This window comes from Cervus elaphus, chromosome 5 (genome assembly GCF_910594005.1).
Source record: "Cervus elaphus chromosome 5, mCerEla1.1, whole genome shotgun sequence".
Lineage (NCBI taxonomy): Eukaryota > Metazoa > Chordata > Mammalia > Artiodactyla > Cervidae > Cervus > Cervus elaphus.
In genome coordinates this window covers 78,422,666-78,436,492 of record NC_057819.1, presented here as the reverse complement: position 1 = coordinate 78,436,492, position 13,827 = coordinate 78,422,666, and the positions used below count along the sequence as shown (strand labels likewise).

Sequence of the window (13,827 nt, the reverse complement as noted above, 5' to 3'; positions counted from 1 at the left end):
ACCCTACTTATTTAACTTATATGCAGAGTACATCATGTGAAATGCTGCGATGAATGAAGCACAAACTAGAATAAAGATTGCCGGGAGAAATATCAATAACCTCATATATGCAATGACACCACCCTTATGGCAGAAAGCGAAGAGGAATTAAAGGGCCCCTTGATGAAAGTGAAAGAGGAGAGTGAAAAAGCTGGCTTAAAACTCAATATTCAAAACACAAAAATCATGGCATCTGGTCCCATCACTTAATGGCATATAGATGGGGAAACAACAGAAACAGTGAGAGACTTTATTTTCTTGGGCCCCAAAATCACTGCAGATGGTGACTGCAGCCATGAAATTAAAAGATGCTTGCTCCTCAGAAGAAAGGCTATGAAAAGCTATGACGAACCTAGCCAGCATGTTAAAAAGTAGAGACATTACTTTGATGACAAAGGTCCATCTAGTCAAAGCTATGGTTTTTCCAGTAATCATGTATGGATGTGAGAATTGGACCATAAAGAAAGCTGAGCGCCAAAGAATGATGCTTTTGAACTGTGGTGTTGGAGAAGACTCTTGCGAGGCCCTTGGACTGCAGGGAAATCCAACCAGTCCATCCTAAAGGAGATCAGTCCTGGGTGTTCATTGGAAGAACTGATGCTGGAGCTGAAGCTCCAATACTTTGGCTACCTGATGCGAAGAACTGACTCATTTGAAAAGACCCTGTTGCTGGGAAAGGTTCAAGGCAGGAGAAGAGGACGAAAGAGGATGAGATGGTTGGATGGCATCACCGGGTCAATGGACATGAGTTTGAGCAAGCTCCAGGAGTTGTTGGTGGACAGGGAAGCCTGGTGTGCTGCAGTCCGTGGGGACACAAAGAGTCGGACACAACTGAGTGACTGAACTGAACTGACAAGGTTGAAGGCTTCAGTTTTCTGGTGGTTGGCCTGAGGCTACCCTCAGCTCCTTGTTGTGTGGGTTTTCCAACATAGCGGTTCATATCTTTGAAGCTAGGGATTGAGAGACTACAGCAAAGTGTGCACTGAAATCTTATGCAATGTTATCATGTATCATCTTTACTGAATTCTGCTAGTACAAGTAAACCAGAGGTCCTGTACATACTCTACGGGAGGAAATCACACAGGGGCATGAACACCAGAAAGCAGGGATCATAGAGATGACCAAAGAATCTGCCGACCAAAGTCACACTCAGACTTTCCCCACTGCTCAGTTCAGTCACTCAGTCATGTCCGACTCTTTGCGACCCCCTGGACTGAACCACACCAGGCTTCCCTGTTCATCACCAACTCCGGGAGCTTGCTCAGATGCAAGTCCATCGAGTCAGTGATACATTAACCTAACACACCAAATCTTTTTCTTTGTCAGTGCTTCAATATATTTTGCCTCATCTTTAATTTTTTCAAAAACTTGAGTTAATCCTGGCTTTAACTTTCCTGCCACTATTCTGAAGAGTTCTTGTTAGTTCTAGGTTGTTTGTTTGTTCAGTATTTGTATATTTGTTTAAACATCTAAGCTAAGAGCTCTGTGAGGTTTCCCTTGATTTATTTGTATATCTCTACCTTTTCTTTCGTACTGAGACTGTAAGTTATTGTGTACAGTAGAGTTTTCCTTTTAGGATTTCTTACTCCACAATCCACTGATGGTTTCTAAACATGAGAGCAAATCCATTTTATCTAAATTTAATATAAAGACAAAACTGCTTTCATGGAATCTGTGATATGTGTCCAAATATGTACAAACTTAATCACATTCTTTCCAGACACTTTCAGAAGAGCTACAATTCTAGCAGATGTTACACAAAACAGTTAAAGTGTTTCAGTATTACAGCAGCTTGGCAAGCACTAGTTAATAATCTACTTTGAGGAAGTATCATTCATACAGTTTTCCTGCCTAGGCTACTGAGGTCCAATCTTACAGGTTTACTGATGTTTCTTTCTTTTTCGTCTCTGTCGCCTTTTATGATGTACTGTTCACAGAACACAGCTTTCACAGCACACAGTACAGTCACAGCTTTCAATAGTCTTCTTCCCCTTCTATCCGATTTGTTGCTTTGAAAAAAAGGGGTGGCCATTCATGGAACTATTTTGGTTAGAAAGTCTCAGCTGATGCTGTATGGTACCCCACCTAGGTTCTACAGGTTCAAGAGAGAAGAGGTGATTCTGGGGCTCCTCAAGTTTCACCTGCCTCCAGAACATCCTCAATGTGAGCGTCAACCCAGCCTCTGTTCAGTGCCTGATACACATTTACTCAATGAATGTTTGTGGAAAGAACTATCTGACATCTATTTGCATATACAATAGATTCATGCATATGAACGGGAATTTCCGTAACAGACCCTGGAAATGAAACTAAAGGGTTCAGGAACATGTACATTTTAGGCTCCTAGAGACACAGACATCTGCCCTCCAGAAGAGCTGCACTGAGTAGCTCTACGAACACCGTGAGTGTGCTGGTTTCCATGGGCACTCACTAACACTGCACACCGAGTGAGGGGCACTGCTAACAACAGCATTCTGGTGAGCAGAGATGGGGCCTCGTTTTAAGTTCATACCGAAGTAAATGATATTCAAACATATATATTAAATATATTCATTAAACAGATACTATCATAATGAAATATGACTATTTCATGATCACCTACCATGTGTCAGGTACTGTTTTAGGTATTACCTAAATTGTAGTGAACAAGATATCCAAGATCCCTGTTCTCAGAGGATCTCATATTTTAATGGAGGAGACAGAAAGTTAACAAGAAAATAAAAAAAATAGTCTGTTGTCCTAAGGAGAGAATAAAATAGGGGAGTGGAACAGAGCTTAGAGGGAGACGGGTAGTTAGGAAAGACCTTTCTGAGAAGCAGACGATCTGCTGAGAACTGACAACGCGATGAGCTGGACCCCTCTGTCCAGATGCCCTCTTTGTCTTGTTTAAACATACAAGACACCCTCCTCCCTCGGGCCTTTGCGATTACTGTCTGGAACACTCTCACACCAGATATCCAAATGGCTTATTTCTCCCTCACATTAGTGAAATGTCTGTCAAAGTCTTACAGAGAACTAGTTATACCCATCCATGGGCAATTTCAGTATTTCTATTTTCTATACAAAGTCAGCAAGACCTCCCTTTCCACATACAACATTGTGTAAAACCTGAGTACCCTTGAAGATACTAGTTAGACATAAATTTCTGTATTTCAAGCTTTATACCCATGAAAAAAACTGAGTCGAAGCTGGGTTTCCTATTCAAAATTTACTGCTGTATTAAAGAGTGAAATGTTACTTTTGAATTGTTTTCAGGGGTTTTAGCACATTGTTTTTACATGTTCTCAGTGATTTAATAATGATAAATTATATAAATCTATATCAGTAGAAATCTTTCACCACCTTCCAAGGTTTCCAGCTTCCCCTCGCCTAAAAATAGAAGAAGAGAACAGTTGATCATATCACAGTAGGCTGCAAGGGCAAACTTCTTTTACATAATGACAATGAATGATGAAGATTATAATGACAATGATAATAATGATGATGTATATTGAGTACCTACCAGATATGAGCCACTTTATAAACATTAACTTTAATCAGCTAGTTACTTCATTTACATTATCTGCAATCCTCCCAACAACCTCATGATCTGATGACATCTCCATTTTCATAGGTGAAGAAATTGAGACTCAGAGAGCTTACAGAACCCCTTTTGGGACTTCTCTGCACAAATATTAGGTCTTAGAGCTGGAATTTGAATTCAAGATATGATCTCTTCAGTATACTATTCTGCCTCTATACTAGGAAAAATGAATCTACAAAGATATCATTTAGGGTGCAAACAACTAATTTCTAAGTAAAAGCTAATTTCACAATGTTATTTCATTTTATCCTGTAATGTAATAAGCTATGGTGCTCATCTTTCCATTTTATAAATGGAGCAAAAGTGAAGTTGAGGAATTTACCTAAGATCTTGTCCAAAAGTAGGCATCTCACTTCAAGTGCTATATCTACATTAAGTTTCTTTAGCATTTGGGGGTTATTATAAAAGAAATGAGAAGCACCAAAAGTATTGTATAGTCCCCAAATCTAATCACTTTAATATAATTAGTAAACTTGGTGGGATGAGTTCAGAAGGTCACAAATTTGTGAAAAATATTATGAAGGATTTTAAGTTTTTTTCTTAGGTATATTTATTATTCCCTCCTTATGCAATATTTTTTAAATGGATCCAAAGAGAGCTTTTAACTTTTACTCTGAGGTTTCCATGGTGCTTTATTGTACTTAAGGATGCTTTAATTTTAGAAGTAACAAATGTTTGCTCTAAAAAACAAACAAACAAACAACACAGATGTTTTTAATTAAAAGAAAAAAAAGATGCTCTGTCATCCTGACCTGAGAAAATAACTATATCAATGAGTCAGGTATTCTTCTATGCATGACTGAAAATTATTAAAGCTTCTTGAATCAATGTAATCTGTTGCTTTATTCTGAATATTTGTTACATCATGAAAATTGGTCAATGATTCTAATTAAAATAAAATAAATGGACTCTAAAACATAACCTCCATAATCTAATATTTACAAAGCACTTTATATTTAAAGGTCTTCCCTGGTGGCTCAGATAGTAAAGAATTCTTCCTGCAAAGCAGGAGACCTGAGTTGGATCCCTGGGTTGGGAAGATTCCCTGGAGAAGGGAATGGCAACCCACTCTAGTATTCTTGCCTGGAGGATTCCATGGACAGAGGAGCCTGGTGGGCTACAGTCCATGGGGTTGCAAAGAGTCCAACATGACTAAGCCAGTAACACTAACACACTTTTTATATTTTAAAAAGTGCTTCCATACTAGTTCATTTAATCTTTGAAACAACCTTATGAAGACTGTATCCCCAGTTTAGAGATAGAAAGCCAAGACTCCAAGAGGTCATCATATTTTTATCTTACTTAGGATGATACTGGATATAGGGCACCCTGCTATTTTATATACTCTCAAGAGAAAAAAAAATCCACCAGTTAATTGTGATATAATGACTTAACTACACCGTTGTGAGACTCATAGGACTTAAAATTAGTAGAAGGCCTAGGTTGGGGTTCTGGCATTGTACTTTACAAGTATGTGGCTTAAGAAAATTATTTCAGTTCTCTGAGCCTTAATCTTTTCATATCTTTTAAAGTAGAACTAACAGTGACTACCTCACAGGGTTGTATGAGGACATAGGGAGGTAAAATAGTTCTTTTAAGCTGTAAAACTGATAGAATTTAAAAAATCCATATCTTTGGTATTATTATTATTTTAAAGTATTTCATCCGTAACAGTAATATTAATAGTCTGTTGTTGAAGGAAGGAACTTCTGGATCTAAATTGAACTATTTTATCATATTAAATAATTATTAAAGTGGTAACTGCACACAACTGCTACTGCTGCTGTCTTTCCTGAGATGAGCTGTTAATACTTTGTCCTCATGTGAACTCTGGAGAACACCTATTCTATTAATCTAAAAGAACGCATTCAGTTTGAATGAGGACATTTTCAGGCCTTGAGGGGAAATATTTCTTTCTGCCATCATCTACACTTTGTTTGTCCAGTTATAGGATAGAAACATGAACTACACTTTAGACATTCTGTTATTATAGTCAGTTGTAATTGTGCCAGGAATTACAGACCTTCATTTCTTGGAAGAGAGCTAATTCCCTACACTCTACCATCTATGTCTTCTGTAATTTACGAAGTATTCCTATATTTTTTCTGCTTTTGTGTTGGAAATCATTTTAAGTTATAGTCTATTCACCATGTTAGTACTAAGGTATACAGACATTTACTTAATTAAATCCTACATACCGTGCATTCTGTTATCCCCTTGACAACTTATTCCTGCCTTGTGGGGGAAATTAGGTCTTGCTTGTCTGGTCTTCCCTGGTGGCTCAGATCATAAAGAATCTGCCTGCAATACAAGAGACTCAGGTTTGATCCCTGGGTCAGGAAGTTCCCCTGGAGAAGGGAATGGCTACCTACTTCAGTATTCTTGTCTGGAGAATTTCATGGACAGAAGAGACTGGCTACAATCTAGCCATGCCTTTATACCTACAGCTGCTGGCAGTATATGTGATTAAACCATGTATCTGAAACACTGTCCTGGATATGATTGTCTATGAAGACAAATACCATGTGGAAGCTCTGGGGTTGATTTATTGAGTATCTGTTCATGTATACTGAATACAGGAAGCAGAGTGGAATCCTGATTTTTATGACTGACAAACTATATTATGTTTGTTTCCTATGTACCAAACAAGAATAGTTGATGGTTACTATAGATTCAAGAAGATCCCATGAAGACGGAAACGACAACCCACTCCAGTGTTCTTGCCTGGGAAATCCCATGGACAGAGGAGCCTGGCGGGCTAGAGTCCACGGGGCTGCAAAGACTTGGACACGACTTAGGGAGTAAACAACAACAACAACAACTGTGGATTTGGTATTATTAAATTATCTCAGGACTTCAATTCTCAGAAATTTATCTAACAAAAAGGGCAAATACCCAACAGTTAATTAATGTGCAGAAGGAGCAGTAGGGAAACATGAGGTAGTTTAAGATCCAAAATAATGACAGGCAACTCCTTTGGGCTTGTGGACTTTTGGTTACTTATTGACCCAATATTCAACAAATATCAAGTTTAAACATTAATACCGAATTTCAAATGTCCCAACCAACTTCTCTTTTTAAAAGCGAATATTTGTTTCTTGTTACTCCAAACCTAGCCCATGGTACTGCCATCTCCTGTGTTAATCGTGGAATAGCCAGCTAGTCTTCCTGCTTTCTTCACTCTTGGTTACTCTTACAGTCCAGTTTCAAACAACTGCCTGAGTGATTTTTATTTAAAATGTAGACCAGATAATGTTATTCCTTTCTGCGTAAAACCATTAATGGTTCTTATGATACTCAAAATAAAATCCAAACTCCTTTTATAGTGTTCAAAGTCCTATATGATCTGGCTCCTTTCTGCACCTCCACCCTTACCTCCTGGCTACTCTTCTGCTTTCTCATATATATCAGATACTCCAGGATTTTTTTTTTTTTAATTTCTCTCAAATATATCAAGATTGCTCCTACCTCAAGGCTTTTGTACTCAGTCTAAAAAGCTCTTCCCATACAGGTTTTCTGCTGGCTGGATCTCAGGTCAAATATCATCTCTTCAAAAAGAGTTGCATTACCACATACTCAGATTTCCTTACACAACTGGCTTATTATATGCCTAACAGTCATCACTATCTGGAATTGTCATGTACTTATTTGCTAACTTGTTTGTCCATCTCTGCCCTTACAGTTTATTTAAACAGTTTGAGAGCAAGAACTTTGTTTATGCTGCTACCAAAGGCCTAGGTCAGGGTCATGCCCATTGAAGATACCCAATAAATAGCTAATGAAAGAATGAAGTAAAAAAAATCTAAGTGAATCTAAATGATTACCTTCTCTTAAGTGATCTATTTTTCTCTTACTTTCTTTTTTATTTTTGGAAATTGTACTAGGAAAACAATTACTTATTTTTCTTGAGGCTAATAATAATTTGCCTTCTTAAAACAAAACAGAGTTAACTCAAGCATAGTTGATTTTCCAGAAATCACCCAAGATTAAACTTGATATATTTTCTTAATGGAACATTATAGCAGTAACCTACTTTCACTCTGCAACAATACAAGAGAATATGTAAGTTTACCATATTCCTTGAATGGTAAAACACCATGAATATTTACAGTGGTTATTATCTGATTCTGAATAACCAAGTCACTAGAGAATAGGTCGGCCTTAAAAAACAAGTGAAACTGTCTCTCAAATGGCATCAGAATCATGTAACCTATTTGCTATACATAAAACATTTCCCCCAATTCTAGGAGAAGAAAGATATATTAATAGTATGATTAATTTAGGTGGAAGTAAATACCATAATGCCCATTGTAAAGAGTATGGCTGATCGTCACCAAAGAAGATATATATACATACACACACACACACACACACACACACACACACACACACACACACACACACACATTGTTCTCCTTTGATAAATTCATGTTGGTTAATAAAAATATGTTTTGAGGGAAATAAGGAAAGCAAAGATGAGAGTTTGAGACCTAGAATAAGTAGAATGAGATGATGAAGATGTTATATCAAGTGTGAGTTTTGGATGTAAAAGAAAAATTATGAAGGCCTTTAAATATTATAGTATCACACTTCCCTTTTTTTCTCAAAAAGCCTTTTCCCATGTCTAAATAACTTATAGTTAGCATCAGAAAATAAAGACAAAAAGCAGCCATTACTGACATTCTAATTTTAAAAGTCAGAATACTGTTAATTTCAGACAGAAATACCTAAATTGTGTCAGGAGTCTTACACAAACAAATATGTGTTGTTAGATAGTCATTGCTTGGTAGGGGAAAATTCATCCTTATTTTCAATGGGTTGAGTAAAAACTATATAATTACTCAACAGTTGAACATTCATATTTCTGCTGTTATAAGAAATGCCATGATGAAAGTACTTGTATACACATTTTTATGTACATCACTCATTGTTTTCTTTGCAAAAATACCAACAGGTGGGATTATTGGGTTAAAATATATGATCATTAAAACATTTTTATTTTCAAATAGACATTTTAAAAGGTCTTAATATATACTACAAAACAGACTCCCAAAATGTTGTGCAAACTTATATTCCCATCTATAGTGGGTGAAAATATTTACTTTCAACTTCAATTGGTGGCAGGCCCAGGTGGCTCCTAAATTGAAAAGATGAAAAAAAAAAAATACCTAATATGTAAGTGACTTGAAAAAAGAAGTGTATTTTCTATGGAAATGTTCCTGCACCTTGCTTCATTTGCTCTGGCATCATTTGGGTCCTCAGGGGTGTTTGCACCTTTGCTCCATCTGCCCATATTAATCCTACTGGTCTCAGAAGCCTAAGACTCCACAGTTATGATTATAGTTTTACCTTCTGTTTTTTGGTGCAGGGAGGCATTCCTTTCATGGTTTTTATCTTTTGAACACACACAATTTTAAACATCATTTCTAAGTGTAGGAACAGGATGGGGAGGTTTTCAAATGAGACCACCCTATCATCTTGAATCTCAACAGCTACCTCTTATTTTCTTGACAGTGGACTTTTTCATAATCAAATATTTCTATGTATACATATAATACTATTCAACTGTTCGTGGGTTTCTCAAGGCAAGAATGCTGAAGTGGTTTGTCGTTTCCTTCTCCAGTGGAGCACGTTTTGTCAGAACTCTCCACCATGATCTGTCTTGGGTGGCTCTACATGGAGTGGTTCATAGCTTCATTGAGTCAGACAAAGCTGTGGTTCATGTGATCACTTTGATTAGCTTTCTGTGATTGTGGTTTTCATTCTGTCTGCCTTCTGATGGAGAAGGATAAGAGGCTTATGGAAGCTTCCTGATGGGAGAGACTGACTGTGGGGGAAACAGATCAAATTGCCAATATCCATCAGATAATCGAAAAAGCAAGAGAGTTCCAGAAAAACATCTACTTCTGCTTTATTGATTATGCCAAACCCTTTGACTGTGTGGACCACAATAAACTGTGGAAAATTCTGAAAGAGATGAGAATACCAGACCACCTGACCTGCCCCTTGACAAACCTACATGCAGGTCAGGAAGCAACAGTTAGAACTGGACATGGAACAACAGACTGGTTCCAAATAGGAAAAGGAGTACGTCAAGGCTGTATATTGTCATCCTGCTTATTTAACTTCTATGCAGAGTACATCATGAGAAACACTGGGCTGGAAGAAGCACAAGCTGGAATCAAGATTTCCGGGAGAAATATAAATAACCTCGGATATGCAGATGACACCACCCTTATGACAGAAAGTGAAGAGGAACTAAAAAGCCTCTTGATGAAAGTGAAAGAGGAGAGAGAAAAAGTTAGCTTAAAGCTTAACATTCAGAAAACTAAGATCATGGCATCTGGTCCTATCACTTCATGGCAAATAGATGGGGAAACAGTGGAAACAGTGTCAGACTTTATGTTTTTGGGCTCCAAAATCACTGCAGATGGTGATTGCAGCCATGAAATTAAAAAGGAAAGTTATGACCAACCTAGATAGTATATTAAAAAGCAGACATTACTTTGCCAACAAAGGTCCATCTAGTCAAGGCTACGGTTTTTTTCCAGTGGTCATGTATGGATGTGAGAGTTGGACTATAAAGAAAGCAGAGCACTGAAGAATTGATGCTTTTGAACAGTGTTTTTGGAGAAGACTCTTGAGAGGCCCTTGGACTGCAGGGGATCAAACCAGTCCATCCTAAAGGAAACCAGTCCTGAATATTCATTGCAAGGACTGATGCTGAAGGTGAAACCCTAATACTCTGGCCACCTGATGCAAAGAACTGACTCATTGGAAAAGACCCTGATGCTGGGAAAGATTGACGGCAGGAGGAGAAGGGGATGACAGAGGATGAGATGGTTGGATGGCATCACTGACTTGATGGACATGAGTTTGAGTAAACTCCGGGAGTTGGTGATGGACAGGGAGGTCTGGCGTGCTGCAGTCCATGGGGTCGCAAAGAGTCAGATACGACTGAGTGACTAAACTGAACTGATACATATACATATTTGTTTATAAGAACTTGAATGAATTGAATGAACGAGTGTCTCTTTATACAAGTCTTGAATGTAGAGAGCTCTTTACTCAGAATTGGTTTTTGACCTTTTCAAGAAAGTGTGGACCCTTGGCTGCTCTGACATTCAACCAAGTTGTTGAAGTTTCGATCTAAGCTCAGGTTGGAGGCTGGCCCATGTGCACTTGCAGTGCAGGTATGAGGACAATGCAGCAGTCTGAGGGGAGTGGGTCATGAGCCAGGACCAGAGACAGCTGTGCAGAGCATTGTGGCCTGTGGTGTCAGGTTCCCTTTGCATTTATTTCTTTACACACATCTCTTGTGTGATCCAATGTGTGTCAGGTCTAACGGGTATCTAGGCTGCCTAACGGACCAAGCCCCACTGACCTTCTGCTTGACACGGAATCTACCTAGACCCTGAGGATTTCACCAAATGACACTGACTCACCACAATATTAGAGTAAAAAGAGTCTGTCTACGTCTAGCCAGTCTCTGTATTCATTACCCCTTCAGATTAGAATGCATTAAGGAGTGTCCTCCGGCAAGGGTTCCCTCCAGTCACCCCCAAAATTGCAACTGTTATTCAGCAGACAGAGTAACAAGATAGACCTTCATTCTTCTCTTCTATGCAGTTCTACTTGTCCTATATTGACAAGCTTTGGGGATTTGCCTGTACCTGCTTTGAAGACACCCCCCTATTTTTCCATTCCATTTATCATTTCCATGGGAAGGAAGGTAGAAGCCTGTGCTTATGCTGTCACTTTACCAGTGAAGTCAACAACTTCTCTTTTTATAAAAGACCTCCTATTAGATACCCAGACAGATACTGCTTTAATGTGCATTTTTCTTAACTAGAACTGCTTCTTCCTGCTTTTGTTATAAAATTTTGTTAACTTAAATGTCAATCAAACAAAGATTACACTTTAAAAGATGTAGTTATTTCAAATAAAGATTACACTAAAGCATCACAAGACCGACCATGTAAATACTGATGGAGAGCAATGTAGAGACCTCCAGGGGTTCCAGTACTTATTGGAAATGTTTATTACGTCTACATGCTGTCTCACTGAAGGTGAAGAGAACTGAGCCGATCTAAGCTTCCTTATGGTTAGCAACAAACAACTGAAAGATAAGACGCCAGTTCAGACACGTAACCGCAGTTTCCTGTGATGATTATATTCTAACTCAAAATCAATAATAACATTAAATGTTATATATTAAGAAAAGCTCTCATCTATCACATTTTCAAATGTATCCAAGTTGAATGAAGCTTTAGAAAATTACTTAATAATTACCATAGAGAAAAAGTATTAATTATTTAAATTAATTACTTTAAATAATAATGTGGTACCAGTGACAGTAACACCCATTTATGGAACATCTTATACTATCAGGTTCTTGACATGTATCTTGTGTAATTCTTCGATCCTGCCCCTTGAGACATTATGGTGTCTGCCTTTCACAGGAGGAAACAGGCCAGAGCTTACTTAACTTGCCTACTAGGCTGGCTGACAGACTGAGAGGCTCTCTGAGGCACCCTGAGGAGACACCGCGATTCTGAGGTACACTGTTTACAGGGATTCCAAGTGCTACTGAACTCCTGGCTGCCTCTGTGAGTCACAGACTTCTCCACTGCTAGAGGTATTTTTTGGACAGGTGGATGGCCATGTTTGCAATGCTCTAGAGAGCATTTGTGTTCCCTGTAATTCTACATGAGGGGTTCTTAAGTTGGGATTCATAAACACATTCATAATGGATGAAAAAATGTGTTCAACTGCACATTTCTGGGAAGAGGACTTTCATCAAATTTCAGTGGAGTACAAGATCCAAAAATGGTTTGGAACTGTCCTCTAGACATTCCTTAGAGACTGCCTTTTAAATTATAAGACCTAAGAAATCTTAATTTAATTTCTAAGGAAATTCCATAGTATAACGTCCTGGAGTGTACTTAAATTAACAAGAAAGTGGAGAGAATTACCCAAATGTAAATTTCAAACTGTAATTTGAAATAATCAGATAGCTAGGACAAAGGAAATGAAGTGGAGAAGCTGAATTATCTACCTCCTGATAGTGATTTTCTCCTTTGCATTACAGATAGAAAAAGCTACTGCTTAAAGAGAAAGAAAAATGAGCTGGGTTTATCTGAATTATCACACTTAAAAGATAAGCCATTAAAAAAAAAAGATAAGTCATATATAATTACAAAAGTGCTGGGACATATGCAAACATTAGCAACTGTGTTTCTAAATAAGAAGACAACATAGAAACTATTTATTAGTTTTAAACAGCAGAGTAGGTATAATCTTATTAACAGATAAAAAGTGTAGATGTAATTCTTTCCTTTTCTTCTAAAGAAGTTCTGCTGAACTTCAAAAAATTTCTTTGAATAATCATGTTTGACAAATACAAAGGTTAATGGCAGCAAGGTAATTAAAATGAATAACTGCAATGTCTACAGGGCTATGTCTGTGAAGGTGTTTTTCTCTGCTGTTGCCACCCTCACTTAAAAAGGTCTGACATAAAATTCTGATCTTACACATAATACATTAGTAGTGGTTATTTTCATCCCCTCTAGAAACACAGAATTTCTTTACATAAAGAGCTTTTACAGGGTTTCTAAAATATATCTAATTTAAAGAAATGTAATAGGTTATACAAAATTATAAAAAAATGCTCACTGCAAGAATTTAGCAGATACTCTTAGAAGCATGGATTCCAATCCTCTATAGCATTGTTTTAAAGTCAAATGTTACTTTAAAGGAAGAGTCTTGAATACTACCTATTTACTAAATCAAGTCATCTACTACCCAGGACTTTATGTCCTGGGTAGTAGATGACTTACTACTTTAATATTCGATTTACTTACTATTTTAATACTTGATTAAAACAGACTTCTATTTTGTAAATTTTTGTAATTCTTTAGTATATTAACATAGACTTTTGCTGTGTGTGTGTGTGTGTGTGTGTGTGTGTGTGTGTGTGTGTGTGTGTGTGTGTGTGTGTGTGTGTGTGTGTGTGTGTGTCTGTATCTGGTCCCTAGCATAGAGATTACGAGTACAAACTAGAGGAATAGTAGAATGTAAAAGGCCAGTACAAAGACAACTGGTGGACAGACTGACATCAAGGAAAGAGACAGAAAACAAACAATAAAAAGGAAGTTCAAATATATGTTGGGGAAAAAAGTGCCTGGAGATAGGAAGAGGGAAGG

At 37.6% G+C, this 13,827-nt stretch overlaps 1 protein-coding gene across 11 annotated transcripts in view; it reads right to left on the bottom strand.

Annotated features, from left to right (window-relative positions):
• The window catches only part of STXBP4 (syntaxin binding protein 4), a 206,025-nt gene that overhangs the window by 58,526 nt on the left and 133,672 nt on the right, over positions 1–13,827 (bottom strand). Inside the window, exons 17-18 of one of the 11 annotated variants that reach the window (XR_006341150.1) lie at positions 5,821–5,923; positions 1,339–3,408 (exon numbers count right to left, since the gene is read on the bottom strand). The exons of 9 other annotated variants lie outside the window; for them this stretch is intronic. Coding sequence is in view for 1 of the 2 variants with exons in the window: in XM_043902715.1 (XP_043758650.1) it covers positions 5,904–5,923 (20 nt within the window). In the remaining variant the exon portion in view is untranslated. Of the gene's footprint in view, positions 1–1,338; positions 3,409–5,461; positions 5,924–13,827 lie in introns of those variants that run through there. One more of the 11 variants, XM_043902715.1, reaches the window with a different exon arrangement.